A 13,264-nucleotide genomic window follows, 5' to 3' on the forward strand; every position below is an offset into this window, starting at 1 on the left:
TTATTCAGCAGACGTTTGCCTTTTTTGAGAGAGGTATGCCCTTGCGAAGAAAGGTTCCTCAAGATATGCATCAAAATGTACTTCACTTAATACTTGTCATTTTGCAGAAAATTCAAGCATCCTTTAAGCATTTCTTTGGCAAATTTCACACACTCATACTTTTAGTCACTGAAGTTAATCGTCCTCCGTTTGCAGCAACATTTTTCTTATTTTCAAGCGAGATCTCAAGGTAAACTAATGTTACGAACAGTATATAGTATTAATTTTAAGGCAAAACATTTATTTGCTACCGCACATCTCGCTGGTTCTTTTATTTTACGCATCGTTATTGTATGAAATTTACATTGCTCTGTGTAATCTTATTTTACATTATTAGAGAAATCTCCGTATCCAAGTTGTTACTGATAGATTGACAAATTAAGAAAAGTGAAACTACAGGAAATGTATTGGGAAGAACAAATGTTCAACAAATTAAATGTATCGTGTGTTTTGTTCTTTCTACAGCAAAACCTGGAGTGTAACCTGGCAAACCTCATTAAAAGGAACACAGAGATGGAATCACTCTTAGCTAAACTCATTCAGACCTGCCAGCATGTTGAGGTAAGTGTCAAAAACCTGAAAGTCGGATGTGTTCCTTGCTGCGTCTTATGGAGAAAAACATCTTTAAGTTTCAAAGCGGAATGTGTCTAACCTTTTAGACTGTCATACAAACAATATTTATTGAAGGCTTATTTGAGAGCAAATTGGGATAAATGAAACCCACCATTCCAGTGTTGACACTGCTTAAAAAGCACTGTGTCATCAGAAGGCTGAAGCTAAATTGGTCATGGCATGTTTCCACTGTGATTTGTGTGGTCTTGTCAACTAAATTTTGTAATATGTAATGTGTTTCTGCTAGAATATCCCCCTGGAAGTTGATGAAAGTGCAGAATGCTAATAGTTTTGACTGAAACATATATGAAACTCTGTTATAAAAATATCTGTTTTCAGCAGTTTGGAAAAGTCTAAATGCAAACTGTATCCGAGACATCCGTGGGCTAATTCAGAGGCAGTGCTTAATTTGAACCGGTGCTTACAAGTGGGGCCCACCGGCACATATTTGAATTCATCAGACTTTGACCCAGAGCCAGATCATGAAAAACACTGTAGGGGAGAGACAGAGGAAGAAGAAGATGGAAATACAGTGATAAACGGAGAAAGCAAGGAAGAACAAGTGCTTGAAAAAGTGAGAGGTGGCAGTAAATGTCTGGGGGGTTGGCGGTGACAGAAGAATAAGATGGAATCACGGGTAGACAGCCTTGGTGTTAGGTTACCTGACAGTTGATATCGCCGGGTGCAGGATTCTGAACAAAAACGTACTCTTTTATAAAACCATATTCTTGTGCAAATCCTGCACTGGTGAACCGCGTTATGATCCGTAACTGGAAGACAGTGAAAGCAGTGCTTAATTTGAGGGCATGGTTTCCGGTGCTCAGCACTATCACTTTATTGTCAACACCAGCACTTATGACAGCTGCCACATGGTGGTGCTGTTTGTGCAATTAAAAGATGAGCTGAACAACAGTTATTTATTTATTCAGTATATTTATTTATTAATTCATTATATATTACAAACAACTAATACCAGCCGCCCAAGCCATTCTTATAGCTCTATGGGCCTCGAACAGTCTGAAATGGCACACTTCATGCAGTGTGATGGTTGGTAGTTGTGTTAGTACTGTCTCTAGCAGTGGCACTGGGTGGTAAGCTGTGGTGGCATCCTGACGAGGGCCCTGGCACTTATTGTTTTTGCTAATTAAGCACTGATGAAAGTTCTTCAGGTGGCCACAAATAGGTTAGCTACTTGAGAGTCCCAGGATAAGTCAGGGTTGGACCGGCTGATAGAGCAACCTGGCACTGCTGGAAGGGAAGGTCTGACAGATAAGTGTATAGGCTGTGTTTTTTAGTTTTTTGACTGTTTGTGATTCTGTTTTATGATTTGCTGGTCTGGCTTTATCTGTTGACTTTTTAGATATTATCACAAACATTTCCTGTAGCAAGCACTGATGTATGCAGCCTCCCATACCTTGCAAAAGACCTATTCATCTTTTCTTTTCAAGTTTAAAGCTGCCCTGATTTTCAAATGCGGGCCACATTTTTAGCTATCTGATTAGTTAATGGGGGCCACTTTTAATTTGGTGCCTATTTTCAGCCCAGTTTTGGAGGCGATGCAGTATGTATTTGGGTAATCTGAAATATGTGGCGTTATTATAACGCAGGAAGGAAGAAATCAATGATTGAATAAGGATTTTCCTCAAAGTCTGTGAGTGAAGGAGAATTTTAGAGGTAGATTGAAGTATCAAAAAACAACTTCTAACAACTTTTTTGATACGAGGCTTGAAAGTAAGATCCTGATCAAAAATAATTCAAAGGTTTCTTGTGTGAAGAAGTGTGGTGGATGGAATAACCATGAACGATGACCACAATGCATCATTCCAGGGTCAGAAGGGGGCACACAACAGTACCTGCATTTTATTGCTTTTCAACTTTAAAAGGTGGGAGAACAGCCACCGTGAAATTGCAGACATGGGGTTGTGGTTGACATCCTGAAAGACACATGGTCTGATTAAAAGCATGCTGTTTAACCAAGGCCCATTTTTAGGTCGAGCCTACAGCATTGCTTTAGCAATGCTTGCTTGGCGAGATTATATCAAGTCTTCCGAAATTCGAATCCAAACTGCGGATTAGGTACAGTTCATGTGAAACAGGCGCGTGCACATCGCCAGTCACATCATACACCATTTGTCTGAGCCTCGGCATCAGACTTCAAAGGAATCTGCTCCCCCGCCCCCCACATCAGACTTCAAAGGAAGACACTCCCCTGCCCCCACCACGCAATGCCGAGAGCTTGTGTGGATTTGGGGGTCTTTTGGTACACCACCAAAGGTGTCAGGGTCACCCTATAGTCCACGTGGGTCCGGAATACAAACTGAGACCAACACTGGAGCCAGAGAGAAAGGATATTTATTGCAATCTCATGAGATGGAGAGGCTTCAACAACAGACACCCATAGCTGTCTGAGGAGGCAGTCTGTTAGAATGGTCTCACTTCACATATTATATACTCTTTATCCTGCCCCAGGCATGTAAGGGAGTTGTATCAGTTAACTTTTTATTACATTCCTAAACAAATGGAAAATCTGGAGGGTCAGCAGGTGAGAAGCCTTTGGGGTTTTTCGCAGGATATGGGCAAAGCATTATAATTACATATTTCACAGAGGTTAATCTGATTTAGATGGTACTGCAGGGCATAGCATGATTACATGTCAAATAAAGGTTAATCTGATAAGCACAGGTAACGGGAAGGCCCCTGTAAGGTGTAGGCGAAAAGCATGTTTATATAATGGAGTCCACAAATATTTAGCTGTTTACCACTGCAGAGCACAGGTGATTGGTATGATTACACAGCAAGCAGGGATAGGCCTGCTGATGGACGCCTGCAGGGCGCAATGTACAGGGTGAGGACGATAAGCATCTGAGAAATTCCCTGTCCGACTGGTTGAGCACGAGCTGGTCAATCAGTGTCAGACCAAAGCATGAACAGAGTGTCCGTGCAGAAATGCAACAGGTCAAAAGTTTGAGCTCCAGAGTGTTCGTGATACAGAGAGAAAGTCAGTCACAAGGGCACAGCACAAAATGGTGGAGTGAATCACAAATATGGCAGAGTGAATGGCAAGACAATAAACGTACTTTTCCACACTTGTTTAAATTGTCACAGCGCCTCGAGGGAGGCTACTGGGATGTGACCGGTAGTCACTCATGTCAAATTTTGTCATCCAGTTTTTTATATAATAAAGACAATGAATAAATATATGTACTCGACCAGCTAATAAGGCTGTAACACATTCCCTGAATGGAGCCAGGTCTTCCAGAGTCCATACCCTAAATCAATAGAAGACCGGTTTCAGAGCTGCCACCTGTGATAAGCCCTAAGGTTTAGATCTAATTTAAATGTAAGGGTAGGGGTACTGGTGGGGAGCTTCAAGAGTGTTTTAATAAAGTAGGTCTCTGCCTTTTCCAGGGCCGAGAGATCACAGTGGCCCCCACAAATCCGCTCTATACAACGCGGCCCCATTTGTAATCAAATTTAAATAAATGCGGAGCCCACAATACTTACCAATGATCCCACTTCCCATTCTTTGATTTTAAGTCTGACTGGGCCAAGATCACCTGGAAGTAGTTTCAAACACTGTGTGGCCCACGCATGACACTTCTGCTCACGTTGGCGCCAGTGGCGTTATCGTCTGGACGTTGTAACCTCTTGGCCACCTCAGCAGGTGGCGTCACTTTACTCCAGTGATCTGCGTTGGACTACCGAGTCCACATGCTCTGCTGGTTTGTAAACAGCACTAACTGCTCCCCAAGGCAAGAGCTACGCTGATTCCGCAATAAAAGATCCTTCGCCTTGGGACCCTACGGGTAAGTAGTGCGCTATATAAATGCCTATACATACATGTTAGACTCCGCAGGAACAGGCCGTCATTTGCATTAAAAGCCTCAATAACAAACACCACAGACAAACCACCCCCAACCATGAGGTTGCCTGGCAACAGGTCTAGATTCAAAAGCCTCTCATCAGCGAGAATGACTCCCCGACGAAAACGCTGCCGCGACAAGGAGTGTCATCGGGGTTTGCTCTCTACTGCCTGACAGATATATATGTGAAGAACAGGAAGAGCACTGGTTGCAAGCACGTGGTATCTATCGTCCGATGTCACGATTTCAACCCTCTACGCGGCGGCCTTTCAGCTACTTGCGCTAGATTCTACGCGCCAACAGGACAGACGTTCCTGTCAGATAGCATCGTATGGTATGAATACGACCCTTACTACCCCTCGGATGACCCTGAGCGCAGCACCCCGGCCTGCAGCCAAATATCACATTTGTGGCAGTCGGGTTCTGCAGTTTAATGCGATGGTCATAGCTGCACTAGAGCAGAATAAAAGAGCAACTCCATATGCACGATCTCTGCTGATGGTATAAGACGAAATGGAGGAAAGGTATTCTTTCCGATCCATCCATGTTACATAAAGAATGCCCAAAAAATAACCAGAGAAAAAAAAATCGCTAAATGTAGAGAAATATAACAAATAAATCATTCCACAAGTTTTTTTTAAAGCACACATCTTTTGCTTCTTCCTGCATTTCATCTTTGAAATGCTGACAAAACAAATCTGTTCCATTTCTTTTCACATGAACGCAGCAAAATAGTGTGTAAACGACGGCTTCGTTACCTATGCTGGCGATACATATAATGCTAAGCAAACCCTTTCACCTGTTTCCTATGGGAAAGGATGCAAACGTATTAGCTAGATATTCAGCACATATTCAAAACGATTACAAACATGGCCCTGAGCAAAATCGTACAAGAATTTGGCAACTGCAAGCAGCTAACTTACGAGATCACAATAAAAGGGACTTGGAAGGGTGCACCCTAAAGACTAACAGTGATTTTGCCTAGTGATTCGGAAAGCATTTGCAGTGCAACAGGTCTCGCAGTTGTGAGAGTCTGAGCTATTGGCATTGTATATGGTAATGCCTTTCATTTGCGTGTTGGTTTTCAAACCGTAATTAAAAGACATTTTCATTTACAATTGCCAATAGTTTAAACTCTCACAAACGCAAGACCTGTTGCACTGCAAATGCTTGTTTATAGTTCTCGGCTACACACAGCTTTAGCGGTCTGTGGGTTAATATTTTTTTTCCATTACATTACATAGAATTAAAGTGGGATTTTGGTCTTCCCTTGCTCATGATTGAAATGCTATCATAGTTGTCTGCTCTTGGTTCAATAACTGTTAACCCCCTCCCTCCACCAACCCTTTCTCCCCTCCTTTCTTGTGTTTGTCCTGCCTAGGAATGTTTCAGTCTCAGAGTGTTTTCGTTGCATAAGTTGTAACCTTTCAAGCATAATGGAAGAGACCATTTTTAGGTCGAGCCTAGAGCAGCGCATGCGCTACTTGCTCGACTTTTAGTAAGGGCGTTTTGAAAGTGCTACCCACAAGCTTTTGCTGGCCAGAAGCGTGCGTGCACGCGTGCAGCCGCCATCTGCCCGCCATCTGCCTTTCTCTATCACTTCCTCCGCTGGCCATTACTTTCACTTTCGTGGCCATTGCTTGTGTTTCCAACTTACTGAGTTTCCTAAAATGATGACCTCACTGATCAGGTACATTCACACTCACAGTGCATCTTTTTTCAGTTACGTGGAAGCAGTTAAAGTAATTTCCACTTGGGGAAATGTCTCTGATGCAACAAAAAAAATCGCCAAGACGTGACATGTGGAATAGGCCGCATGCATTAGAAGCTGTGAGCAGGAACGCTTGCTCGCGTGCGCATCCGGGGAGCTCGGTGGCATGCACACGCGACAAATCCTTCCAGAAGCAGCAACGGCTTTTCATTTTGAGTTCCCACTAACATCAGGTGTCAGTGAACATCTTTGAAAGGTCTCAGTTTTGCTGTCAATTGTCCCCATTGTCACAGGGTTACTTTTCAACCACTATCTTTAGTGCGGAAATCAGGAAATGCTGAAAATTATCTTCTTGGCGCGTGGCAAGTTGACAGATATGCTCTACCTTCAGGATGCCACTGTCCACGTAAATCCGATTTTTGCGTGGAATTTCGGGAGAAAAAAATTGCATTTTCCAGCGCAAACGTACATGTTTATGCCACTTGGCGCCAACTTGCAAGTGCGCCTCGTTATTCAGTTCTCAATGATTGTTTCCAGGTGTGTGGTTCATGGGAAGCGAAGCAAGACTGCACCTCGAGAATGCGTTGTCATGTTGTCCCTTATCATGTAAGAATAGAATGATCCTGATCTGTTTAGTAATTTGCATTTTTGGATTTGTAGTTCTGTATATGTAGTGTAGGTGTTAAACTGCAGAGATCAAACCACTGGAACATCTGGTGGGTGGTGGGGGTAATGTTAGGTTGTCAAATGAGCTTCAGGACTGGAGCAACAGTATCCTGAACACAAATAACTATGTGGTGACCCTATGAAGCCGCAGCTCCCAGTGTACCAACTATGCCAACCCTGATGTCAGGAACATCTACTTAATCACCGTAGTAGAGAGAATCCAAGCAAATGCCCGGAGACACAGACTTAGTTATCATTAGTGCAACAAGGAGAGTGGTATCAGGACCCAAGGGTTGCACCGCAATAACAGATACCCTTATCTCCAACAAGGAGTCCCCCGGGGGTATTGCTTGCATTAGGCCTGTTTTATCCTTGTTACACCACTGCCCTAGGCCCTACAATGCACGTGTGACATTTTGTGAGAGGGTCATCCACAGGCCTATTTCAATGGCTTCCTCCTCGCTTCCAGATATGTTATACACAAATTACTTTATAACTCCAGCAAAGCCAAAGGTCTAAAAAATCAGACTTGTCTCCGCCAATGAACTCATGGTATGACCTTAATGAAACTCGGGTCTATGCCACAATTCCAAGTTTAAATCAGAGTCAAATTGCTCCGCTCCTCGATACTCACTTTTAAAACTGGTTTACAGCACTTTGAAGCGCTTTTACAGTGGCATAAGCACTGACGCTTAACCTTCCGTAAGGTTTCCCATGTGAGCATTGGTATGCCCATCCGCACTTCCACCTACCGATACGGTCATTGCACAGCAGTGAGCAGACACAATTCCGCTTACATTATAAATCACAAGAGATTAAGTGCAAACAACAAGCATTTTATCCGACATTTGATAGAACAAACCTTCCCAGGCCGGAGGATTCGGAATTAACCCAAACACGGCAGTGTTTGTGTCTAGCGAAAAGAAAGGCGCGCTTGTGTCCATGTGAGAAAGCGCGCTCGACAGCTCCTTGAAGACATTTCACCTGAGAGAACTCGGTGCATCTGCCCACTCCCCTGAAAGGAAGGTCACGGGGTGGGATGCTTGCTCTGGGTATTTACTTGTAAAAAGATTAAAGGTTGTGAAGTGAAATCCGACTTTGTGGCTGGACTGCCAGTGCTTATTTTGAGTCAGTGGTTGCCGTTAGGGGCCACCGGCACTCATTTTTGAGGATCAACGTTTATTTTTCCGCATCATACATTTATAGAGAGCAAAAGAGGTAAGACACACAAAATGGAAAGAAAGAGAAAACAAGCATTGGAATAGCTAATAGGTCTCGCCTTTGGAACCTTATAAGTATTTAGTTATGCAGCACAATATCCTTACTGCAACAACATTTACTGTTGCATGGCTAAACACTTATAAGGTCCCAAAGGCGAAACCTATTGGCTATGCCAATGCTTGTTTAAATTAGTTACTGGGCACTTGTCACTGTTCCCCCTTTCTCTTTTCATCCCCCAGGCTCCTTTCTATCCTGCTCTCAGTATTGTTTTAACTAGCGTAATGCAGCTGCAGAGTGCTCAGTCGCTCCCGCCACCAGCAGCAAATAAAACGGGCTTTAAACTCGTTTTATTATTGTTTTATTTTAATCCCCTGGACCCCCAGGGACTCTGATGAGTCTTGGAGGGGGTCCAGGGGTTGACACTGATGGTGTGGAAGTGGTGGGCACTCCCTTCACTGCGCATGAGGTATTGGGCCGGCTGTCACCGGCCGGCCAAACCCCTCTTTCGTAGTGAATCTCTCTCCAGCCCCAGCTGCGTCGTTGGGGCTGGAGAGGACAGGCACAGGCTTCCAGTCTGCCTGGGAGCACAAGTTTCCTGCGCTCATGCCAATCCTGAAGCCGCTGTCATGCAAGAGCAGTTTCAGGATTGGCCGCTGAGCAAGCTGGGAGCCTGTGCCCAGGGCCACAAGCAGGGAGAGCCAAACTGGCGGGAGATGGCAGCAAAGTTAAGGTAAGTTTATTTTATTGTATTTTTTTGTCCTTGAACCCTCCAAACTGGCTCCCTCCTCCCCACCTTCCTCCTCTGCTAAGGCGAAGGAGCATCGCCCCACTGGTTTAAGGCAGTGCTGAGGAAAAATAAAATGATAATAAGGAAACGTTATTATAATTTTCTTTTTCCGTTCCTGGGTGTAGGCATGAAGGGCCAGAGCAGGGGTATGGGGAGGAGTGGTTTGCCCACTCAAAGTGCACATTAATGTTAGACCGTCCATCTTGGGACGGCCAAACCTTCATGCTCACTTTGCATGTTCCCCACCAGGCTGCATTACACAGCTAGGTGGGGAACATACACAGGCACCCTGTCCCCGTTTCAGCCTCACACCACGGCCCTCAGGCCACTCACAACACTGCAATGCAGCATTGTGATTGGCTTAGGGGAACTAATCACAACGCTATTGGCTTAGGGAGCCTGGGGGCCGAGGTGTTTCCCCTGCGACAAGGAGAGGAGGCGGCTCGCGGTGCAACCAGCAGGTACTTCTGAATTATTTTTGCTACCACCTCCCCCCACTACCTACCAGCTGCTACTGGCGCCATTTACCATTGGCATATCTAGTAGCTCTGCATTTAAAGCCGAGACGTATTGTCTTTGCCAGTGCCTGTTTATATCACTGTCAAGGATAGTTTTGGACTGTTCTGGACTGTTTCATTTTCAGCTGAGCACCCTTGGGGAAATCAAGCCATTCCTTCCGCCCAAGGACATCCAGCCAACAGTTCAATCCTTAGTTATCTCACGCTTGGAATATGGGTTGGTGACCCTTGCTGGGCTACCTAGAGCTAATTTGGCTCCACTTAGAGCCACTCTGAATGCTTCGGCCAGACTCATCACATGCTCCAGAAAACATGACCACATTTCGCCAGACCTTATTCAACTAAACTGGCTGACCATTGAAGCTAGATCCAGCTCAAGATAGCCTGCCTGACGCACAAAGCAATTCATTACAACACCCCCGTTTACCTGGCAAAAAAAGTGTGCTATCTGGCTCGAGTCGGAACTTAAGAAGCTCTAACACCCTACTATTGAAACCTCCCAAATTCAATAAGAAAATAACTTACAATTACGCTTTTTCTGGTCTTGCTCCAAGAATATGGAACGCTCTTCCTCCTGAGATCAGATCCAACCCATCTACTGCCTCTTTCATAAAACATGTCAAATGGCTACTCATGCATGACCATCAGCAGCATTAGCCCTGATACCATCTCAATCTACTTCTGTCTTCTGTTCTGATACTCTTGTATACTTTTTTGTTCAAATTGTATTATGTTTCTTCTCACATGTTCTTTTGATTTATTGCTCTGCTGAACCATTACAGGTCGCACTAAATTGCTGCCTCGCCGTGCCCCCCCTTTGACCTTGTGTGTGCCTCCCTTGGTCCTTGTGGTTGTTTAGTTACTTAATTTGTTCCTTTTTGTGCCACTTTGTACAGCTCTCTGATACCCGTATGGGTCATGTTTACGCTTTATAAAACTTTTTAAATAAATAAATTGTAATTGTCAAATCATAAACAAATTGGTGTTTGATTATGGTTGAAAGCAATAGCATGTACAAATTAATAGGGACCGTGTTAACAGTATTGTCATTAAAAGAACATTTACATTTGTACGCAGGAGACCTAACCATTGCTTCCATAACTGAAAGTTAGGCAGCCGTCTTACGGTACAACTACTAGATGGCGCCAAATTGCAAGAAAAGTACTGTTTATGGTTTATTATATTGAGTGCTCTGTCTTCAAGATGCTACTTCACCTGGAGCACCGAGGATTCTTATACCCTTTCTGTACAGACCGCAGAGTGGAATTATAACAGTCTGTATGAGTCGAAACGGAAATGGTGCTGCACACGCTTGAATTAAAGGATTATACCTGACAGAGAATAGATGGATATCATGTAATGGTTTGTGATGAAGGTGGAAGGCAATGTCACTGGGGACACTTGAAAGTGTGCTATTTCTTTAATAGCCACAGAGACCTCTGAGGGCGCTTCAGTTGCCATTTAATACAATGGGCCTTTCTCATTCTCCCGACTGAATGCGAGGAGGCCTCTCCGAAGCCTTTGTTGGGATACCAATTAGCCTTCACCCCGCTTGCTCTGTTAGGTGTCTATTGTGTTTGCCTGATGGGACATTTCAGGATCGACCAAAAGCCTCCCCATTGACATGAAGAGAGCTGTGTGGATGAATGGCCACCGCTCAATAAAACCAAGGCACTTTTATCTCAGGGTGCACTTGAGACGCTCTCGGACTTTTTGCGTGACACGCACGCATGGATCTAAAGGACGGGGAAATTGGCAGGTCTCTAGATCCATACAGAGCTGACATTGTGTTAAATTGTAGTTTTTTTTCAATCTTTTGAACATTTCTTTCTGTTAATGTGGCCAGGTTGCCAAAATGTAGAGAATATATTTTGTGTAACATACAGGAATCTAACCCCTACATTTGTTGTGTACCGTCAGCTTTTTTACGCTTGGACTTGTAGACATTCATAATTGTCATGAACAGGCAATGCTTCTGAACATCAGCATCTTACGTAAATTCGCATTTTGTGACCAAAGTGTGTGCTGTCTGAGTAGGTGACTCGTACCTTCCTAATATATTATAACATTTATATTAACACACATCTCTGAAATTGCGTCCTCATTCCATTGGTCTACCCGCCATTGTACAATGTGTTAAAAATGTTCATTCGAGTTAATCATTCAGAATATGCCCCATTCCCTGCTGTTTCTTTTTATAGTTAAAGTCGTTTTATTGCAATTTTTTCATAAGGACATGAGAAAAATATAAGGACTATGTCACCAATGTAGGCTTTCTACACAAGGGAAGGTGCACAGGGTGGAAAGTTGACAGGTAATTGAACAAGAATAAATGACCGCATTAGGATAAAGGATTGTAACTACTACAACACTGCATACATAGTTTTATGTGCATTGTTTCCGTAATGAAGTGCATAAAGAGATGGCAGTTAAGTACAATCGGGACAGAGATGCTGTCATTCAGTGAGAAGAATGCTTAGGAATTAGTATATATTACATCAAGTTGGATAAAGTGTAACAACGTTCACGTTACACATGGTGTGCATTCTGTGATATTTTACCTACTTTTGAGTGTGTGTGTAAATTAAGGTAACACGTGGCTACATTTGTGCTTATTAGTGTGTGCATTAAGTTCCAGACAGCATTGAACAAAGTACTGCAATTTCTCAATGCTGTGCTGGTTCATGAAATCCCAACCTAGCCAATTCTTGTACTCATGCTGGTGCATGAAATACCAACCGAGCCAATTCGTGTACTCTTCAGTACATTCTTAGTTGTAATGGAGGACTAGGAGCATCAAGACTCGAAGGTTGATACACAGATCTATTCTAAAACAGCAGTTCTTAGCCTTTTGACTTCTGTGGATCCCCAGTTATTCACGACTGGAAGCTGACTAAGCTGTGTCTATGATTTGAACCTCAAAACAATACAGAAGCAAGTAAGCATCAAACAAGCACACACATTATGGAATGTTTTCTTTAATTCACAAAAAAAACATGAGCTAAAATCAAAATTTGAAGGATAAGGATTTATCTTTCAAAATTTAGTTTTATCTCTTAAAAGGCGTATTGATACGCTAGACTTCAATCCCAGTGCTTCAATTGAGACCATCCACAGCCCATACAAGATTCTTTATGTTGTACATGTACTGCTCAAACGAGTCAAGATAAGGATACCCATTTAATTTTTTTCTTCAAATTTCTTCACATTGACAGAGGTTTCAACATTTTCAATTTTGCTTTTTATGTATATGTACTTTTCCTATCTGCTAATATTTAATTTTCTAGTCACTCACAGACCGTCTGAGTAGGTGTTGTGAACTTTCAGGGATCTGCGGACTTCAGGTTAAGAACCACTGTTCTACTGGATGAAAATGTACTCATCTTGGGCTTCTTGTTATGATTTCAGCAGGTTTCGGACTGTTAGAGGATTCACAGAAATCACCCGGAGTAGGTACGGAAATCCATGTAAGCAAAGGATCTCCTTCCCCTAAACTACACTTACTCACACGAATTGTATAGAGAGTCGACAGAACTCGGGAACAAGTATGCTGGGAAAATTCATTAGGGGTTTCATCTTTATTTTACCTTTTTTCTATCAGGAATGCCGATTTTTGCCATCTAATTTATACATTTGCTTCAACCCTTTTAGGAAATATATATGTGAAAAGGATGTGCAAATTCTTGGTGTTATATAATTATATACTACCTGTAACTTCTGCCTCTGTACCTTGAACACCCAGGGTGCACCCCTAATCCTTATCTTACTACCACTGAAAATCTGCTGCACTGGTAAAATGTAAATGTAAATGTTTTTGTACTTGTATAGCGCACAGCTACCCGCAGTG

General features: G+C 43.1%; 1 protein-coding gene across 3 annotated transcripts in view; it reads left to right on the forward strand.

Moving 5' to 3' along the window:
- MID1 (midline 1) overlaps positions 1-13,264 on the forward strand; it is an 805,692-nt gene that overhangs the window by 595,391 nt on the left and 197,037 nt on the right. For all 3 annotated transcript variants that reach the window (XM_078657585.1, XM_078657583.1, XM_078657584.1), the window contains exon 3: positions 505-600. In XM_078657585.1, coding sequence (XP_078513711.1) covers positions 505-600 — 96 coding nt within the window. The remainder of the gene's footprint in view (positions 1-504; positions 601-13,264) is intronic.

The sequence above is a fragment of the Lissotriton helveticus genome, chromosome 8 (assembly GCF_964261635.1).
Source record: "Lissotriton helveticus chromosome 8, aLisHel1.1, whole genome shotgun sequence".
In the NCBI taxonomy this organism is placed as follows: Eukaryota; Metazoa; Chordata; class Amphibia; order Caudata; family Salamandridae; genus Lissotriton; species Lissotriton helveticus.